Below are 16,108 nucleotides of genomic sequence, written 5' to 3'. Positions count from 1 at the left end.
GCCCGCCCAAAGCTTAGCATCGCGCCTGTTCTCCTGCCATCCGCCCACCCACTTGGCCACCAACGCCACCATTCCAGCTGACACGATATCCGGGCCTCGTCCTGCCACGCACTGCAAATCTGGCTCTGGCTCTGGCTCCGTCTCCGCCTCCGCCTCCGCTACATACACGTACTCGCGCCTGCTGACGCATTCTCGCCTCGCCTCGCCTCGCCTCGCGCTCCAACGTAGCCTGCTATTCTTAGCACCCGGCGCACACAGCATCCGCCTTCTCACACGACTGCTACACGCCCCCTGGAACCCTCTCGACGCAGCAGACGGCGCGCTATGCACCATGATCTATCAACTTCGTGTCTGGCCGCGTTGACAAGGAAGTAACCAGACCGAGTCAGGCCCGGCCCGCCACTCCATCATCGCGCCTGGCTTGACGAGACAACATACAACCCTGCCTGCCTCCATCAGCCAAACACTTTGTTTCTGCAGACTTCCCTGCACGCCGCCAGCATTGCTATGTGTCCGAGTGTGGACAGACCAATGCCACACTTGTCACTGCCAGACAACGTCACCACAATCAACTACGCACTCGACTGGCCGCACCTCGAGAACCCCAGCAACACGACGTTTGCAGGGCAATCCCAGATCGACATATGCCGTTGTCCACGAGCAGACCTGTCGCCCCAGAAGGCCTCGGAGCCAGGCCACATCTACACGCGCTTCAGATGCGTGGGGCCAGCCGTCCACTTCAAGACGGCAGACGACCTTCTATGGGTCCTCGACGCCCCCCGCGGGCCTCTCAACATGCTGCGCCCTGCAACTAGCGACGAGCACAACCGACGGCGCCGCATCCACGACGCCGCAGACCCAGCCGCCTACCAGGACGCAACGTTCCTTTTCCTGACGGGGCCCTGTCCCCGCGGCCGCTACCAAGCATATGCCACGCGCACCTGGCTGCAGAGCCTCAGTCCGCTGGCCCGCGGCCACGTCTCGAGTCTCTGTCTGCTCATCCAGCCCTACGAGGAAGACGGCTCCGACGACGCGACTCGCCGGGCATACGCCCATCTCGCAGACTACATTGTGCACACGGTCCCGGCGCTAAAAGCACTCTACCTGTACGTCTGTCCCAACGGCATGCGAATGTGGAATGCCGCACGCGAATTCAGCATTCTTCTTCGCAGCAACGACCACAACACCAAGATCATTGTTGCCGGCGACGATGCTCACTGGGTCGGTCAAACAAGAGTATATACTACTGCCACTGCTTTCCTAGACGCTGAAAACACTTTGCCCCGCCCACCTCCAAGTCCCCCGCTAAAGGCCCCACGGATGTTACGCCCAGCGATGAGTCCAGCGAGCACGACCAGGAGATTAAGAAATCGCCGCGTGGCAAAAGTGAAGACGACAGCGTCGATGGCGAGTGGATTGACGCTACCTTGAGTCCTACGTCTCCCCACAAAGAGACAGATACTGAATGGCAGTTGTTGTGATGTACTTTTCCTGTATGCTAGTCCCATTTCCATTATTACTTCACCTCCAATCGAATAGATGAAACCAAGACATGTGTAATGTGGTTCTGACATGCAACAAGTTGTCAGTACTACTGTCTAGATTGCTTCACGCTATACCCACTATTCGAGTCACGGTGGAAGAGGCGAATGACAAAGTGCAATGATGACGAGTATTGTAAAAAAAAACAATCTGGATATGTGGATATATAGCGAGCGCGAGGAAATAAGACAATCAAGTCAAGAGAAAGGGTGCGGGGGGACATGACATGTAACGCTGTCGTAACGCAAAAAAATAAAAAGAAAGAGAAAGAAGAAGAAGGAGAAAACGCCCATCCATCCCAATCCCAATCCCAAGAAAGCACCCGACTAAAAAAAACCCCCAACCTAAACCAAGAACGCCTCCAGTTCCAAAAGAAACAAAAACCCAGGAAATCCACCCCCCTAAAAAAAGCTCCATCATGAAAACCTCATTTTTCCCTTTCCAATCTCACCTTCTGTGTTTTTTTTTCTTTCTTTCTTTCTTTCTTTGCACATGACTCGATCAATTTCCACGACTCAAGTCTTTCACCACCCACCCCTAACGCGCCTAACCTTCTCCTTGCCGCCGACTCTGCCGGCGGTAATACGCCTGACCCACCTGCGGATCGCCCAGCCACGGGCGAGCGCCTGGAAAGCCAGAATGTCGTTTTCAAGCTGCTTGTGGCGCGTGGCCTGGATGTTTTTCCAGCGGCGCTGGATCAGCGTGGCGGCATGGAGCATTTTCTGGCGGGCCTGGGCTACGACGGCGCAGGCGTGCGCAAGCTGCATGGCCTTGATGCGCATGTGCGTCTGGTGGCGCAGTAGGAAGTGGCGGAATGCTGTTTGGATTTTTGTGGCGGCGCGGTGGGTGCGTGCGAGTGGGAGGAGGCGCGAGGCTAGGAACGAGAGGGTGAGTAGTGTGAAGTCGCGGCTGGGGATGGAGCGAGCCGTTTTGTTCTGCGGCGTGAAGAGCGCGATGAAGGAAGCGGAGCAGCCGACGGCGCTGAGTTTTGCCGCCAGACCCAGGCGTCCGCTGTCGAGCGTGTTGGCGACGTTGCAAGGCAGGTATGTGTCTACAATGACCTCGAGGATTTTCGGGTCGGCGAAGCTCGTGGTGAGGTTGGCTACGCGCAGGCCGTGGAGACGCGCGATTGAGCGTGACCACGAGAGGAGAAGACGCTTGTGGTATGCCAGTCCATCTACTTCACTCGTGTCCTCGTCGTTCTCCGAGTCGAGTGCTCGGTCTTCAAAGTTGTCTCTTGTTCGGTACCATTGGTTTTGGAAGCGCTCCGTCTCCTTGACTAGCTGTGGCCAGTCGACGAGACTTCCCAGCCCGCATTTCCCAACTAGTGACCAGAGGAGGGAAAGCGTCTTCTCGCGATGACCATCGACAATGTCTTCGGCGCGGATTCCGCTGGCTGCGGCGCTGGGCATACCGGGGACACTGCTCAAGGCTGCCAGGGCAACTTGCACATTGTAAACCTTTTGTGCACGACCAATGGCTGGGTACTTGAGATGCTGAGATAGCACCCACAAGTCCTTGTGTGACACATCGCTGGTAAGTAGCTCGCCCGTTGGCATGTTCAGTGTCACGGTGTCTTCTGTCTCTGCGGTTGGGGTAGATGGATAGAGTAGCAGCTCCACTAGACGATTCAGTACAACGCCATCGCGAAGGTCAATGGCAATATTTTCAATCTGGTACGTGTACTCCTGCAGCGGGTACTGGGCATGCTCGACCTTGTAACCGAGATGGTGGAGCGGTCGAGTAATGTCGCCGTGCGAAGGAAGAAGCATCTTGGACAAATGATGGAGAATCTCCACGGACGTCTTGTACGGCGACGTCGTCTGGAACAAGCAGCCCGACAGGGCATTTGTAGTCTTTGCCTGATCAAGAACAAGGATGAGCATCAGACTCCGCAGTGCGGTACGGCGCCAGGACCAGCCCTGGGATCCAAAATCGTCGTCACCCCGTGTGAGACTGGCAATGCTACCGCCGCCAGACTTGACGCGAACAGCATCTTCGTTTTTGATCAAGAACGAAGACAAGAAGCTTTCAATTGCCCGTCGTTCAGCGCGATATTGGCGGGACCCGTCGTCTGAGCACGTGGAGCCAGTGGACAAGCGGCATGGCGTTGTGATCTGGCGACCCACAATCGTCTCGGCTGCAGCCCGCAGTGCACTCAGGTCGTACGACTTGGTCCACAGGTTGAGAAACTTCTTGCGCAGACCAACATCATCCTTTAGCCTGAGCGCCTGGGCCAGCAGATCCTTGGGTATGCTGAGTGCGCCGAATTGTAGCGAAGCTTGTAGACGCTTGTGCAGTGATGGCACCGCGGGATCCTGATAAATGGCAAGCATCTTTTTGCGCAAATCCTCTGGGCTCTGCTCAGCATTCGGGTCCTTGTTTGCCGAGTCGAATACAGAGTTGAGAAGCTGTGTAATAGCCACCTCCTGGTAGGTAAGCCAGTTGTCCTCGTAGAGTTCGGGTTGCGCAAGATCCTCGCATAGCACTGGGTATTTTTCCCGCGGCTGTGGTCGCTCGCCGACCTCGTGAAGCATGGTAATGCTACTTGCTACGCTTGCAGTCTTTTGCTTACGGAGGGCCGTGGGCGGTGACTTGTCGGTGTGGAACGGGGAAGAAGACAGTGGGGCGCGCTTTGCTTTGGCCAGTTTTGCTCGTTCAGTCTTGATGGTCGACCTCAGAGATGCGCTGCTGTTTGCCGTGGACGCGGTGCCATCTGCCCTTGATTTGAGCGCCTTGGCCGGCACATCGTCGTGGGCGAGTCGCGATCGCGGTCGTTTTTGTGTGCCCTCGGTTCGTTTCTTGGTCTGCAGTATCCTCTCGGGCTCCTTGGGCGCGCTGAAATGAACCTTGGAAGCCTTCACTACGGGCTTCTTGGCCTCTGGTTTGGTAAAGTTGATTTCAATGTGCATTCCAGTGCCCTTCTTCGCAAACACCTCCATGCCCGGAGGCACATTCTCCTTGCCGCCTCCCGAACCTGCAATGTCGTTTGAAAAAGACAAGCTCTGCGTCGAGCGCGACGTTGCGCTGAGAGGGCCGCGTTTAGGGGGAGCGGCGAGCGACTTGCGCGGCACTTTCTTTTCCTTCTTCAGCGCTGGCTGCAAATTGTTGCCTTCCTCATCAGATAGGGTGACGAGATCGAGTCCGAGATCTGGCGATTTTTGGCGGGCGTTGCGCGGCGCATGTGTGGGCTGTCCTGGGTGGATGGTGAAAATGGACGTCTCGTCTGTGGGAATGTAAATAGTCCTGCGGCGCGCCTCCTTCTTGGGACCGGGCTTCTTAAGTTCCTTCTTGTCCAAAATATCCTCCTGCAGCACCAGGGTGGCGTTGACCTCGGGCGCATGTTTTTCGCTGGGAGCTTGCGACACGCGTCGCCGGGGCTTCTCGTGCTGGGGCTCCTGAACGGGCGCGGCGGGCTTGGGCATCTTCTGTGCTGGATGTGCGAGAATGGTGCTCTTCTTTGACCCTGCAGCTGCGGGCACGAGACTGGCGCGGGTTCTCCTCTTGACGTCAAAGGCTGCTCGCTGCTGCTGCTCTTCCTCCTGTGCGACATCTTCAAAAATATCCAGCGAGGGGTTGAATGTGGATTTGTTGTGGGAGCTGCGCAACGGCCTGCGCGGCTTTGGCTGGCGAGTCGGCGGCTTCAATTCGGTCGTGTATTCGAGGTTTGCCGTCGTGTTGTCGCCGTCGTCGAGATAGCTAGGCGCGTATTGATTTGGGTAGCCGGCGTAACAGCTGTTTGTTGGGGCATGGGGCGCCGGGCAGGGCGTGCCTGCGGTGTACCTGTACATGGCGGCGGGGTGTATGGTTGGATTAGTTGGAATAGGTGGAGCGCCGGCGCATAGGTGAAGTCAGTCGCATGGGCAAAGGGAGTCGAGGGTGGATGCAGACGTGGAAGCGTTGACGCTTAGCCGGTTGTGGCCGTGTTGGTGGGTCGCCTTTGTCAACAGCGTCGCCTGGGCAACCCCAGCGTTTCGAAACACCACGAGGGCTTTGACGTCACTCGTGCAGCACTGTGCATCGCCTGTGCATCGCCTGTTCATCAGAAATCCATTTCTCAGCCACTATTCATCGCCGCGCTTCACACCTACGGCATGCCTCGGCCGGCCCGTATTGCTTTTGCCGCCTCGCTCTGCGCCCGATCCTCCGCATATCGCTGGTAAATGGGGAGGTAGTGCTGCCTTTCACTCAGCGTCTCCTTGACACTCTTCCTGCTCTCGACCGCAGCCAGCCATTTCCTGAATCTCTTCCAAACCCCGTCGTCCTCGCCGCCCTGGCCCTCGTCAGGAATGCCTGAACCCCCCTTGAAGTGATCAAACACCCACAGCCGGTTGGCCCAGGGCGCAATTGCAACGTCGATGAGGCCAAAGTCTTTTCCTGCGAAAAAGGGCCCTTCGCTGTCCATCTCGCGCGTGAATTCCTTGATGTGGTTTAGAAAGTCGCTTTGCTTCTCTTCCAGTCCGTCGCCTTGGTGCTGGAGGAAGCGATGATAGGCAGGGATAATGCGAGTGCCCACGTAGTCTGTCCAGATCCTCGTTCTCGCGCGCTCATACGGATCCGCTGGCATCAAATGCGGCGTGTGTTGTGGAAAGGCTTCCTCGAGAAACTCGCACAGAACAGTGCTCTCATACAGTGGCTTGCCCTGGTATTGCAGCGTGGGAACGAGACCGCGCGGATTGAGATCAAGCAGCGACTGAGGCTTGTGATAGGGATTCACTTCAATGTACTGGTACTGGATGCCCTTTTCCTCGAGCACAATCCACGCGCGCTGCACAAAAGGGCAGAACCAGCCTGCGTACAGCTTCAGAGGACATTCTGCCGAGTGTGCCTGAATAGGGTTAGGATTGTAACGTGGCAGTGGTAAGCTTTGCCAGCTCACCTTGACTGTCGCTGCTGCTAGGCCTGTAGCCTCAGGATGAATATCAGCGTCGGGGTGATCTTTGCCCATGTTCCTACTCGTGTTAACTGTTCTCCTCGAGGTGGATTGATGTGTAGTCCGAAAGAAAAGTGGGAATCCAGCGCCCAGCACCCACACCTATCCGCGGCATAAATAGCAGAAAAGCTTCGCCTTCTTTGCCTTCGACGCCATACCCACGGTGTCATCACATCATGGCTATATGTCGTGACCAGCATGACGAACCCGAAAGCGGGGCACCGACGATCCAGCGCAACCCCCACTTTTGCACTTTCTCCAACCCGTATACATACGGGTACATGTCATTGGCCAGAATATACAAATGCTGCTCCTTTCGGAAACCATGCGCGGAGAAGACTTGATGTCAAATGTGTAACGAGAGACTAGATGCCAATTGCAAGGCTAAAACCTTCTATCTCTCCTCTACCATCCTCTACCTTTCTCTACCTCTACCTCAACCTCTACCCCTACCCCTTGATAAATCCAAACTCACCCCTAAGCACACGTCACAAACGCACTAACAAACGGCCCATCACCCGTTACACATCCACCCACAGGCGCCTGGAACGCCGTGCCCGTACAATCCACCGTCTGATAAAGCGCGACTGTATCGCGGCCAGCCGCACAGATTAGCCCGCACATCTCTCTCTCTCTCTCATGTCGTAAAAGTCCCCACCAGAGAAGCAAGAACAATAACAGCAACAACTTACCACTGCATCCAGGCGACACGCTCGTCGTACTGTAGCTTCGGATCGCGACACCGGTGTTGAAGCGGTCGAGCGGCTGGCACACGTTGCCGCTGCCGAAAATCGGGTCTGCGTTGATGAGGGTGGGTGCTGTGCAGCCCGGGCCGGAGTACTTGAGGCCAACGGCGACGAAGGCGCCGCCTTGGCGGGGAGAGAGAGGCGATGCGGTTGTGGGTGGGACCATGATGGCTGTGAACAAGGCCAGGACGGTGGTGGTGCTGGTGAAGTACATGTTCAGATTTGGCTGATACTAGATAGACGAACTGCGTTGTGAAACTGCTGCTGGATGTAAGTAGGGGAATCTGAGAAATGCAAAGTACGTTGTCTTTTATATCTCTTTCTCTGTTCTCACGCTCTTCTGCTCCACATCCGCCGCCGTTGTCGTTGCTGATGCGCCTTCGCACCAACTACTCCTCCAGTCTACTCCACATCTCATCAGCAGCAGCCCGCCAGCCAACGAATGGCATGTTTTCCTTTCCTTTATGTCAAAGCTCCATTGTTGGTGTACAATAGTCGACCAACATCTCCGTTCCATTCTACCAATAGCAACCCAAGCACCGCTGACATGGTTCATGCACGCGTAAGATTCCCTGTGGCAGTACAGCCCGGGTTGGGAAAGAAAGTGTAAGCTGATGTCCCTCCCACGTGAATGTTCGTGGGGGTCCTCGTTCTCAGCATTCCTTGGACGCTAGTCAAGTCTTTCCTATCTCGGAGGCTGCTGATGCCGCGACCTACTTGTGATCGCACAGCCATGCGTGCACGGAGTTCTGGCGCTATTGGTGGCTGTAAAAAAAAATACTAGTATCTAACATATGTGACTTTTTGGGAACGAAAGGTATGAGTAAGTTACGTCACGGTGATTATCTGCTCACTTGTCAAGTACATACCGACTTATTACAAAAATACTCATGACCACGAAAATAACAGCTCAAAGCTTCAATCCGAGTCTAATATACTTAAACCCATGTCTGTTCCAAGTACTTCAAGTACTATAGGATAAACTTACATGGACCTCGCCTTCTCGATATCCGCCTCGTGGAGCTCCCGCAACTTTCCCGTGTTCGCAACACCTCCCGTGACATTGGCCTGAATAATCTCCTTTGCATAGCCCAAGAGCCCCACGTCAGTCACATAGTACGAGATATACTTTGCCTTGACTTCAATCAGCGTCATGCGCGGGTCTTCCGGCCCACCAGTGTGCGTCCCGTCGCCCAGGTCTCCAAACCACGCTGCCGCACCACGGCTCCAGACTTGCTTGATGCGTGGGTCGCTGTTGGAGGTGGTGGTGGCTGTGCCGGTAATGGACGCCCATTCCTGTGTCTTGAGGTCTTGGAACGAGATTTGGACTTCCTTGTTTTGCTCGAGGTCGCTGAATTTTTGCGAGTGTGCGTTGGCCAGGAAGAGAAGGTCGGGGCCGTCGCGACGTGCGAGCGCCATGGAGCGGCCAACAGGTCCTATACTCATATATTAGATGCAGATATGAAAGTAGGTGAGGGCTAAGTGCGTACCGACGCCGTTGCGATATGTGTTGAGCATGCAAATCTTCTTTCCGTCGACGAGTTCAAAGAACTGCTTAATCTGCTGGTCCTTGGGCGTCTCCTCGTCGTACTGCTTCGCGACAGAGGGGTCGGTCTTGGAGTTGACCTCGCTGGCTTTGAGCTGGTCGGGCATGCTGAATGCTCGTGTCGATGAAAAATATCTAGGGATAGGTCTGAAAGATGTTTTGATGTGGGAAGCAAGGTAAATTCGTGGTATAACTGTCTTCGACGAGCGTACAAGTATTCGAGAGGCGGACATGTCGAGATATGTTACTTGGTCTATGAAGGTGTACGGGGACGTAACGGTGAGATCAGAATACAACGGTCAAGACGGATGGCAGAATCCGAAACGAGCGCATGTGGCTCGCACAGGGAGACATGATAGGCAGCATGACGTCGATATGGAGTGCATTCAGCATTGTAGTGTCACATTTACTGAAGCCATGCATCCAAAGACATATGGATGACGACGTTGGAAATAGTGGTTGGGGGCGGCACGCTAGACAAGGCTCGGCCACGACGCCGAGATCCGAAAGTGGGCCCGGCGCGGTTACGATTGCGATTACGATTGCGATGGCGATGGAATTTCCCATGCACATGCCGCACGTCGCCTAAAAACAAGGCCGTCTCGCCGATGTCAGACCCGTCACCTGTCATTTGGGTCCGTGCAGTATGCAGAGTCGGTCCAGTCGGTAGGACTAGCCCTGGACTACACCGCATCCATCTTGCGGCAACATGGCAAACATGGCCGGTGAATAAAAGCAAATGCATGTACACCTACCACTCTTCCACATGCTTCACCGCCCACTCACAGCAATACATGCAATCACAGCACAAAGGCAATGTGTTGAAGTAACGAACCGGAACTCCATTAGCTAATCGCTACCCTAACCCCTTAGTCTGGAATAAGAAGGAAACCCCTTTGCCGACCCTTCCATGTAATCATAACAGTTTTAATACTCGTACCTCAGCATATCTGACACATGTCACGATGCCGAAAGTGGTAAGGGTATACGCCAGAGGCGCGGCTCATAACCAAAGAAACGAAAACGTCGGAACCATTTACAGCTCGTCCTTGACGCTTGCGGCCGACGCCGAAGCCTCTGATGCAGCCTCCTTGACAGCCTCCTTGGCAGCTTCGGTGCCCTCCTTGACAGCCTCCTTGGCAGCTTCGGTGCCCTCCTTGACAGCCTCCTTGGCGGATTCGGTAGTCTCTGTAGCAGAATTAGTATCCTCTGTACTGGCGGCGGGAGCCTGGTGAACCATACCTTCAACAGCCTCGGGAACCGTCGCCTCGGCCTTGTGTGAGCCGTTGTCCTTGATAAACTGAACAAGGTCCTTGACAGTGCGCGAGCCAGAGTAGTCGACGGGCGAGTCCTTCTTGCCAGCGGGGAACAGCTTGATCGTGGGGAAACCCTGGACTTCATCGGGAACGTCGTTGGCCGTCGCGTCCACCTTTGCGATGGTCACGAGCTTGGAGAGCTCGTCAGTCTTGTACAGCTGGCCAAGCTCCTCGTACTTGGGAGCAAGAGCCTTGCAGTGACCGCACCAGGGAGCGTAGAACTCGAGGAGAACATCCTTGTCGTTGTCCAGGACAATCTCCTTGTAGTTGTGAGCGACAACAACCGACACGGGGCCATCGTTGGACTCGGGAATGGGCTCAGACTTGATGCTGGGCTCGATCTTGTCGGCAAGGAAGTCGTCGACAAACTTGCCAATCGCCTTTTGTGTGATCTTGGTGTCCTGGTCAAAGGGGAACTTCTCGTTCTTCTCGGTGCGCTGGATGGCAAAGGCGGGCCAGGTGCCGACCTTGAGGTTGAGGTTGTCAGCGTGCTGGCCGAACGACTTGGCGTCAATCGTGGCAAAGTTGATCTTGCCCTTGTGCTTCTCAGCCAGAGGCTTCAGCTCCTTGGCAAACTCCTCGCGCTCCTCGGGCGTCTCGGCGAAGATGTATGCCAGAGGAAGGCCAGAGGCCATGTAGTCCGAGTACGTCTCGGGGCCAACCTCGCCAATGAGCGGGGTAGAGGCAACCTTGGCGAAGGAGCGGATGGCGTCGGCCTCAAAGGCCTCGGTGTAGACGTCCTTGCCCTCGTCAAACGACTTGTAGAGGACGAGGCCGGGCTGCTTGACGCCCTCGGCCTTGGCAAGGGCAGCGTCGTTGGTGGCACCGAACAGGTAGTTGTCGCGGAGGCCGTTGGCGACCGAGGTGAAGGTCTCGTTGGAGGCCTTGTCGTCGGCGGCAAAGTAGGCAATCAGCACCACCTTGTCCGCCGTCTTGAACTCGGCAATGGTGTCCTTGGTCACCTCCGAGACAGCGGGCAGGGCCTGCTTGGTCATGTACGAGACCAGGCTGTCGGCCTTGCGCTGGCCGCTGTAGGGCGAGATGTTCTCGAGGCCGCGGAAGACCTTGAGCGTGGGGTAGCCCTCGACGCCATACTCCTGGCAGAGGTCCTGCTCCTCTGTGCAGTCGACCTTGACAAGGGCAATGTCCTTCTCCTTCAGCGTCGTGGCGGCAGACTCGTACTCGGGGGCGAGGGCCTTGCAGTGGCCGCACCAGGGCGCAAAGACTGGGGCAGTGTTAGCGATGCAATTGAGGGGCGGCGGATGCAATTGAGGGGCAAACCTACACTCGGCAAGGACGAGATCATGCTCCTCGATGAAGCCCTTGAAGTCGTCCGACTTGAGCTGCTTGACGTCGGACGCAGCAGCGACAGCCGCAAAGAAGGCGGCGCAGACGGTGGAGTACTTCATGGTGCTGTGGGAGGAGGCGGGGGGTTGAGCGTGTGTCGAGGAAGAAGTCAAGTGTCCTCTGCACGGCGAATGGGGTAGAAGTAGAGCGAGAGCGGTGAGAGGGCCTTTTATTATGCGCTCGACGTTGTGGCGGAAGATACTGTGAACACCTTGCCAGTTCAAAGTCGCCGGCTGGAAGCAGCCTAGCGCGCCTTTGCGCCCCACGCACCTGCAGCGGGTCTGCGGACGGCGGACTGCGCAGGCCCCCCATTGCTTTACCCAGTGTAAGACCACGTTTGCCTTGCCTCGCCGCATCCTCTGCCCATGCCATGGCTCGCTGCTCGCTGCTCTGCTCTCTGCAATCCCGCCCTTCACTATCCTTCCTTGCTCGGCCCCCCCCCCGCTTGCGGCTAGCCGCCACCCGGCTCGCTGCCTCTGCATAGTGCTGTTAATCTACGCTGCCCGCGCCGCCGATTCACTGCCTGTATCTCTTGCGACCGAGGCACACGCTCACAACCGCCAGTCAGCCTCGAGAGGCCAGGTGTTCACTAGATGGCGTCCCTGCGCATTATCGTCATTTGCGCCCCCATCCGTATGCTTCCAATCCAGGCCAGCAAGTGGGGTACATTCCATGGTAGTCGTCCCCATACTCGGCCCGCTACATGATCGGTCACCGAGGATTACGAGAGCATCCAGGGTTGTGGTCAGTAGCGTACGAGGGCCAGGCTGAGTATCTACTGTAGTGTAGACAAATCAATTACCGCAACCACTCGAGGACACGTGGTGCCTACTTTCTAGGCAAACCCCGTGGGCCATGCGAACGGCAACGCGAGGCCGTTATCTTAATCTGTCGCTCCCAGGTGCCGCAGTCGGGTCTGGCAGAAAAGCTAATATAGCCTCGACAGCTGTCAACTCTCTGGCACAGTTTTTCTCTGAACCTTCCATGGTGGGACCATTCCGCTTTTTGCGACAACTAAGTGTTTCCGTCTACAAGCCAAGTATGAGACCGGGCAATAGCAAGGACAAGGAACACCATGCGTCACCCAGTCAAGTCTCTACATGTAGCATGTAGTTGATGCTCCAATTAATGCCACCGCAGCGCCTGATGATTGAACTTGGCCGTGACCACCCAATTACCGCGCAGGAAATAACATGATGACTTGTATAGCGCCGTCGCCCGAGTTGTGCAAGCCGATGATAAGCAAGCACGAAAAAGTTACGCCAAGCCTACTGTACACCACCAAGACAAACCCCAATTTCACCAACACCAACGTTGCCCCTCTCCACTTCCCCATTTCCCCGCCTCCAACTCCCCGTCACCCTCCGCCTCTGCTTTGTCATGCATCGCCATGAAAATACCCGTCATGCCGTAGCGCAGCCTCATGACGTCCTGACCCCGACGACACGATTCGACGTCCACTTCGCCGCGGACGCGTCCTCAGCAGCAGGCCTTCCTGCCCCGCCCGGCTTGCCCAAACGGCTCACCCCGCAGCCGCACATGCTCCAGGCCAGCGGCACGTGTGCCAGTACCGACGGGCTCCAGTCCAGCGTTTCCACCGGATAATCGGCAAAACTGCCGTTAGCAGCCCTGGTACGCAGCCGCAATAGGCCACTTGCTACCAATCGCACCGTCAACATGTAGACTGCATCGCTCTGCTTGCGCTAGTCCCATGTAGTGCTTGATTCGTAGCTTATAAAAACGTTGGTTATCTTCCAGCCCAGAGCTTGGTCTCTTTCCGGGCAATTGCCTATATCGCATTCAACAAATACCTTCACGATCCACACTGTAGGTTGAACGAGTGGGTAGCATCAAACATGGCGGACGCGGAAGAGCAGTATAAGCTTTCACAGGAGCAGATTGACTTTTTCCTGGACAATGGCTGGCTCAAGTTGAGCAATTGTTTCACACGGGAGCAGGCCGAAAGCCTCCAAGAGAACCTCTGGACCAGACTGGGCATGGATCCAAAAGACATGTCGACATGGTATGCTTCTAGCCTTGTAATACGAACATGACGGCGTTTCCGTCTTGCATCGGGTCACGTTGGCGAATATTCAACCTCGCGCAACCACAACACACATTACTAACACAGCCATGTTCTCCCAGGCACACAGAACGAACAAACATGCCCTTTTTCAAAGAATTCCCCGTCTCGGAATTCGCTCCCAAAGCCTGGGGCGGCATCTGCTCTCTGCTCGGCGGCTCCGCCCGCGTCGACTCCAACGCCTCGACGTGGAAAGACGGCTTCATCGTCAATCTCGGCACGCCTGCCGGCCACAACAAAGTCGTGCGGCCCCAGGACCTCCCCGAGTGGCACGTCGACGGCGACTTTTTCGTGCACTACCTCGACAGCCCGGAGCAAGCGCTCCTCGTCATCCCCCTCTGGACAGACATTGTGCCCGGCGGCGGCGGCACCTACATTTGCCCAGCCGCCATCCCCCACGTAGCCAAGCATCTGTACGAGAACCCCGACGGCGTGAGTCCGCGCATGACGCCGCGCGCACAGAACCCAGACTTTGTCCAGGAAAACGGATTGCGCTGGTTCAACCGCCTGGCCGCTAGCATGCCCGACGACGCCTTTGTAGAGGCCACGGGCGTCGTCGGCGACGTCTATCTCCTGCACCCGCTCATGCTGCACTCGGCGTCCAACAACCAGCTGCGCAATGTCCGCGTCATCACGAATCCCCCCGTTAGCGTTAAGCAGCCGTTTGAGTTTGATCGTGAGGATGCCGATTACAGCGTGGTGGAGAGAAAGACGATGAAGGCCTTGGGCGTGGAGCGCATCCCCGGCTTCAACATCACGGGCGAGAGGCAGCGCATTGTGCCTGAGCGGGTGCGCATCCAGGAGGAGATGAAGCGGAAGGAGGAAGAGAGGCTGCGCAGGCTGCACGAGAGTGGGGGCATCCATGGCGCGAACAAGGATGAGAGCCGCACTGTTGCTACTGCTGCTTGAAATCATGACTACTTATGAACAAACACACCAGTCTTTCAGAAAGCATTTTTCAATCATACGTTTCGATTCTTGTTTTTCGTAGACACGTACATACGTCCATACTATAAAGCATACATTATGGGTTATTTTGAATTTGATAACGTCAAAGTATAGCGAGTGGCTCAGTATAGCGAGTGGCTCACGGCGCCAAGACCCCACCAACTTTGACTATTCTATGACCATAACATGTGATGTCTCAACAACAAAGTGATATACACTCTACTAGAGAAGCTTAATTGCAACTCGCACTTCAAGCTATTAAACAAGACGCGACACTAACTTAATGGCGCGCTGCAGCTCTCTATAACGTACCTTAAAGATTAATTAGTAATTGACTAGCTAGAAAGACGTTCTGACGCGACTGTACGCCTAACTTAATAAAGCTTCTTGTAATAGAAGAGCAGACGATTGTTGACTATATACTAGACCTTAATGCGCAAGGATTTCCCCTACGCCTTTCTGCTGTTAAAGATCTAGCTAATTCTTTGCTAGCTGCCTGTAACTGCGACCTTGTTGGCCTAAACTGGCCTAAAGCATTTATAAAGCGTTGCCTAGAGCTAAAGATAAAGTTTAATTAAAAGTACGACTATAGGAGAGCCCTTTGTGAAGATCTTAAGCTTGTATAGGGCTAGTTCCTGTTAAGAGTATAGATCAAGTGGAAGTAATATCAGACTTCTGGTGTTGATCTTCTTGTTGGTTGGTTTTCGCAGATAGAGTGACAGGGTGCAAACGAGGACGGTAACGTGCAAGTAGAATAACTCTCTGTATTGTACTTGTACTCAAAACTTAAGTTGAACACATCGAGCTATAAGGGCTCAATGCCTAGTGCTATATACTAAAGCTTCATGCAATATGCTCAGTTGCTCAGTACTGCCAAGAGGTACTGATCACTGAGCAACTTGCAGGTTGCATGCAGAGTGCTCAGTTGCTCAGTAGTGCCAAGACATACTGATCACTGAGCAGGTCACGTGACTGCGGCACGGCTGCGAAGGATTGCGGCGTAGTGCATCCTTTGGATCCTCGAAACTGATCACTTAGTAAGCAGTTTCATCTGTTACTAGTCACGGATTGTAACACCATCCTCCCTCCCCATAGGTTCGTCCTCGAACCTAGGTCCTAGGGTGTGTGGTGGCGTCTTGGTGTTGTTAGTCATGTGGGGTCGCGTGGCACGCTATAACTAAGCGGTCCCTTCGTCATAACGTATGTGGCAAGCGAGCGCCGCAGGCAAGCGAGCGCCGCACCCCACCAAACCTGCGCACCTCTCCTATCTCAACGAACAATGGCTCAACGTAGCGCTACTTAATTAGCTTTAAATGAAGTAGATATTTAGCTTGCTATTTCTTCTATTAATCTCCATCAAACACAAAGTAATCGTCGCGCTGCTGCTGTCTACAACGTGTCTGAACGAACAATCCGCCGCCGACGCGCTGGTATACCTGCTCAACGCGATTGCCAGCCTAACTCAAAGAAGCTCACTAAGCTAGAAGAGGAGGTGATAGTTGATTATATACTTGATCTAGATCTACGTGGATTTGCGCCCACGTATGCTGCTGTGCGCGATATGGCTAATAAGCTGCTGGCTGCGCGCGGCGCTGGCCAGGTTGGGCAGAAGTGGCCAGCCAACTTTGTCAAGCGTACAGACAGTCT

The 16,108-nt window shown here is 55.1% G+C and overlaps 6 protein-coding genes across 6 annotated transcripts; 2 read left to right on the top strand and 4 right to left on the bottom strand.

The window, feature by feature from the left end:
* Window positions 1-531: 531 nt before the first annotated feature.
* SETTUDRAFT_79830 (uncharacterized protein) lies at window positions 532-1,209 on the top strand (the record flags this gene model as incomplete). Its single annotated transcript, XM_008024329.1, has 1 exon — window positions 532-1,209. A coding segment is annotated over one exon (678 nt), but the record flags the coding sequence as incomplete, so codon positions are not given.
* An 857-nt stretch (window positions 1,210-2,066) lies between these two features.
* On the bottom strand, window positions 2,067-6,490 carry SETTUDRAFT_183062 (uncharacterized protein; the record flags this gene model as incomplete). Its single annotated transcript, XM_008024459.1, has 4 exons — window positions 2,067-3,125; window positions 3,258-5,325; window positions 5,434-5,577; window positions 5,634-6,490. 4 exons carry the CDS (start codon window positions 6,488-6,490, stop codon window positions 2,067-2,069), a joined length of 4,128 nt encoding a protein of 1,375 aa, XP_008022650.1.
* A 660-nt stretch (window positions 6,491-7,150) lies between these two features.
* Window positions 7,151-7,423, bottom strand: SETTUDRAFT_64163 (uncharacterized protein; the record flags this gene model as incomplete). Its single annotated transcript, XM_008024325.1, has 1 exon — window positions 7,151-7,423. A coding segment is annotated over one exon (273 nt), but the record flags the coding sequence as incomplete, so codon positions are not given.
* Window positions 7,424-8,205: 782 nt separating this feature from the next.
* SETTUDRAFT_146781 (uncharacterized protein) lies at window positions 8,206-8,917 on the bottom strand (the record flags this gene model as incomplete). The annotated part of the gene is made up of 2 exons (XM_008024458.1): window positions 8,712-8,917; window positions 8,206-8,657 (listed from the first exon to the last, which is right to left on the bottom strand). The coding sequence occupies exons 1-2, from the start codon at window positions 8,872-8,874 to the stop codon at window positions 8,206-8,208; spliced, it is 615 nt and encodes a 204-aa protein (XP_008022649.1). The 5' UTR covers window positions 8,875-8,917.
* Window positions 8,918-9,597: 680 nt separating this feature from the next.
* SETTUDRAFT_167510 (uncharacterized protein) lies at window positions 9,598-11,510 on the bottom strand. Its single transcript, XM_008024457.1, has 3 exons — window positions 11,369-11,510; window positions 10,010-11,308; window positions 9,598-9,955 (listed from the first exon to the last, which is right to left on the bottom strand). Exons 1-3 carry the CDS (start codon window positions 11,490-11,492, stop codon window positions 9,804-9,806), a joined length of 1,575 nt encoding a protein of 524 aa, XP_008022648.1. The 5' UTR covers window positions 11,493-11,510; the 3' UTR covers window positions 9,598-9,803.
* Window positions 11,511-13,217: 1,707 nt separating this feature from the next.
* SETTUDRAFT_167509 (uncharacterized protein) lies at window positions 13,218-14,504 on the top strand. The gene is made up of 2 exons (XM_008024456.1): window positions 13,218-13,453; window positions 13,576-14,504. Exon 2 carries the CDS (start codon window positions 13,595-13,597, stop codon window positions 14,420-14,422), a length of 828 nt encoding a protein of 275 aa, XP_008022647.1. The 5' UTR covers window positions 13,218-13,453; window positions 13,576-13,594; the 3' UTR covers window positions 14,423-14,504.
* Window positions 14,505-16,108: the final 1,604 nt, after the last annotated feature.

This window comes from Exserohilum turcica, assembly GCF_000359705.1.
Source record: "Exserohilum turcica Et28A unplaced genomic scaffold SETTUscaffold_12, whole genome shotgun sequence".
Lineage (NCBI taxonomy): Eukaryota > Fungi > Ascomycota > Dothideomycetes > Pleosporales > Pleosporaceae > Exserohilum > Exserohilum turcicum.
Note: the sequence above shows the minus strand (reverse complement) of the source record. Positions and strands in the feature narration are given on the sequence as shown.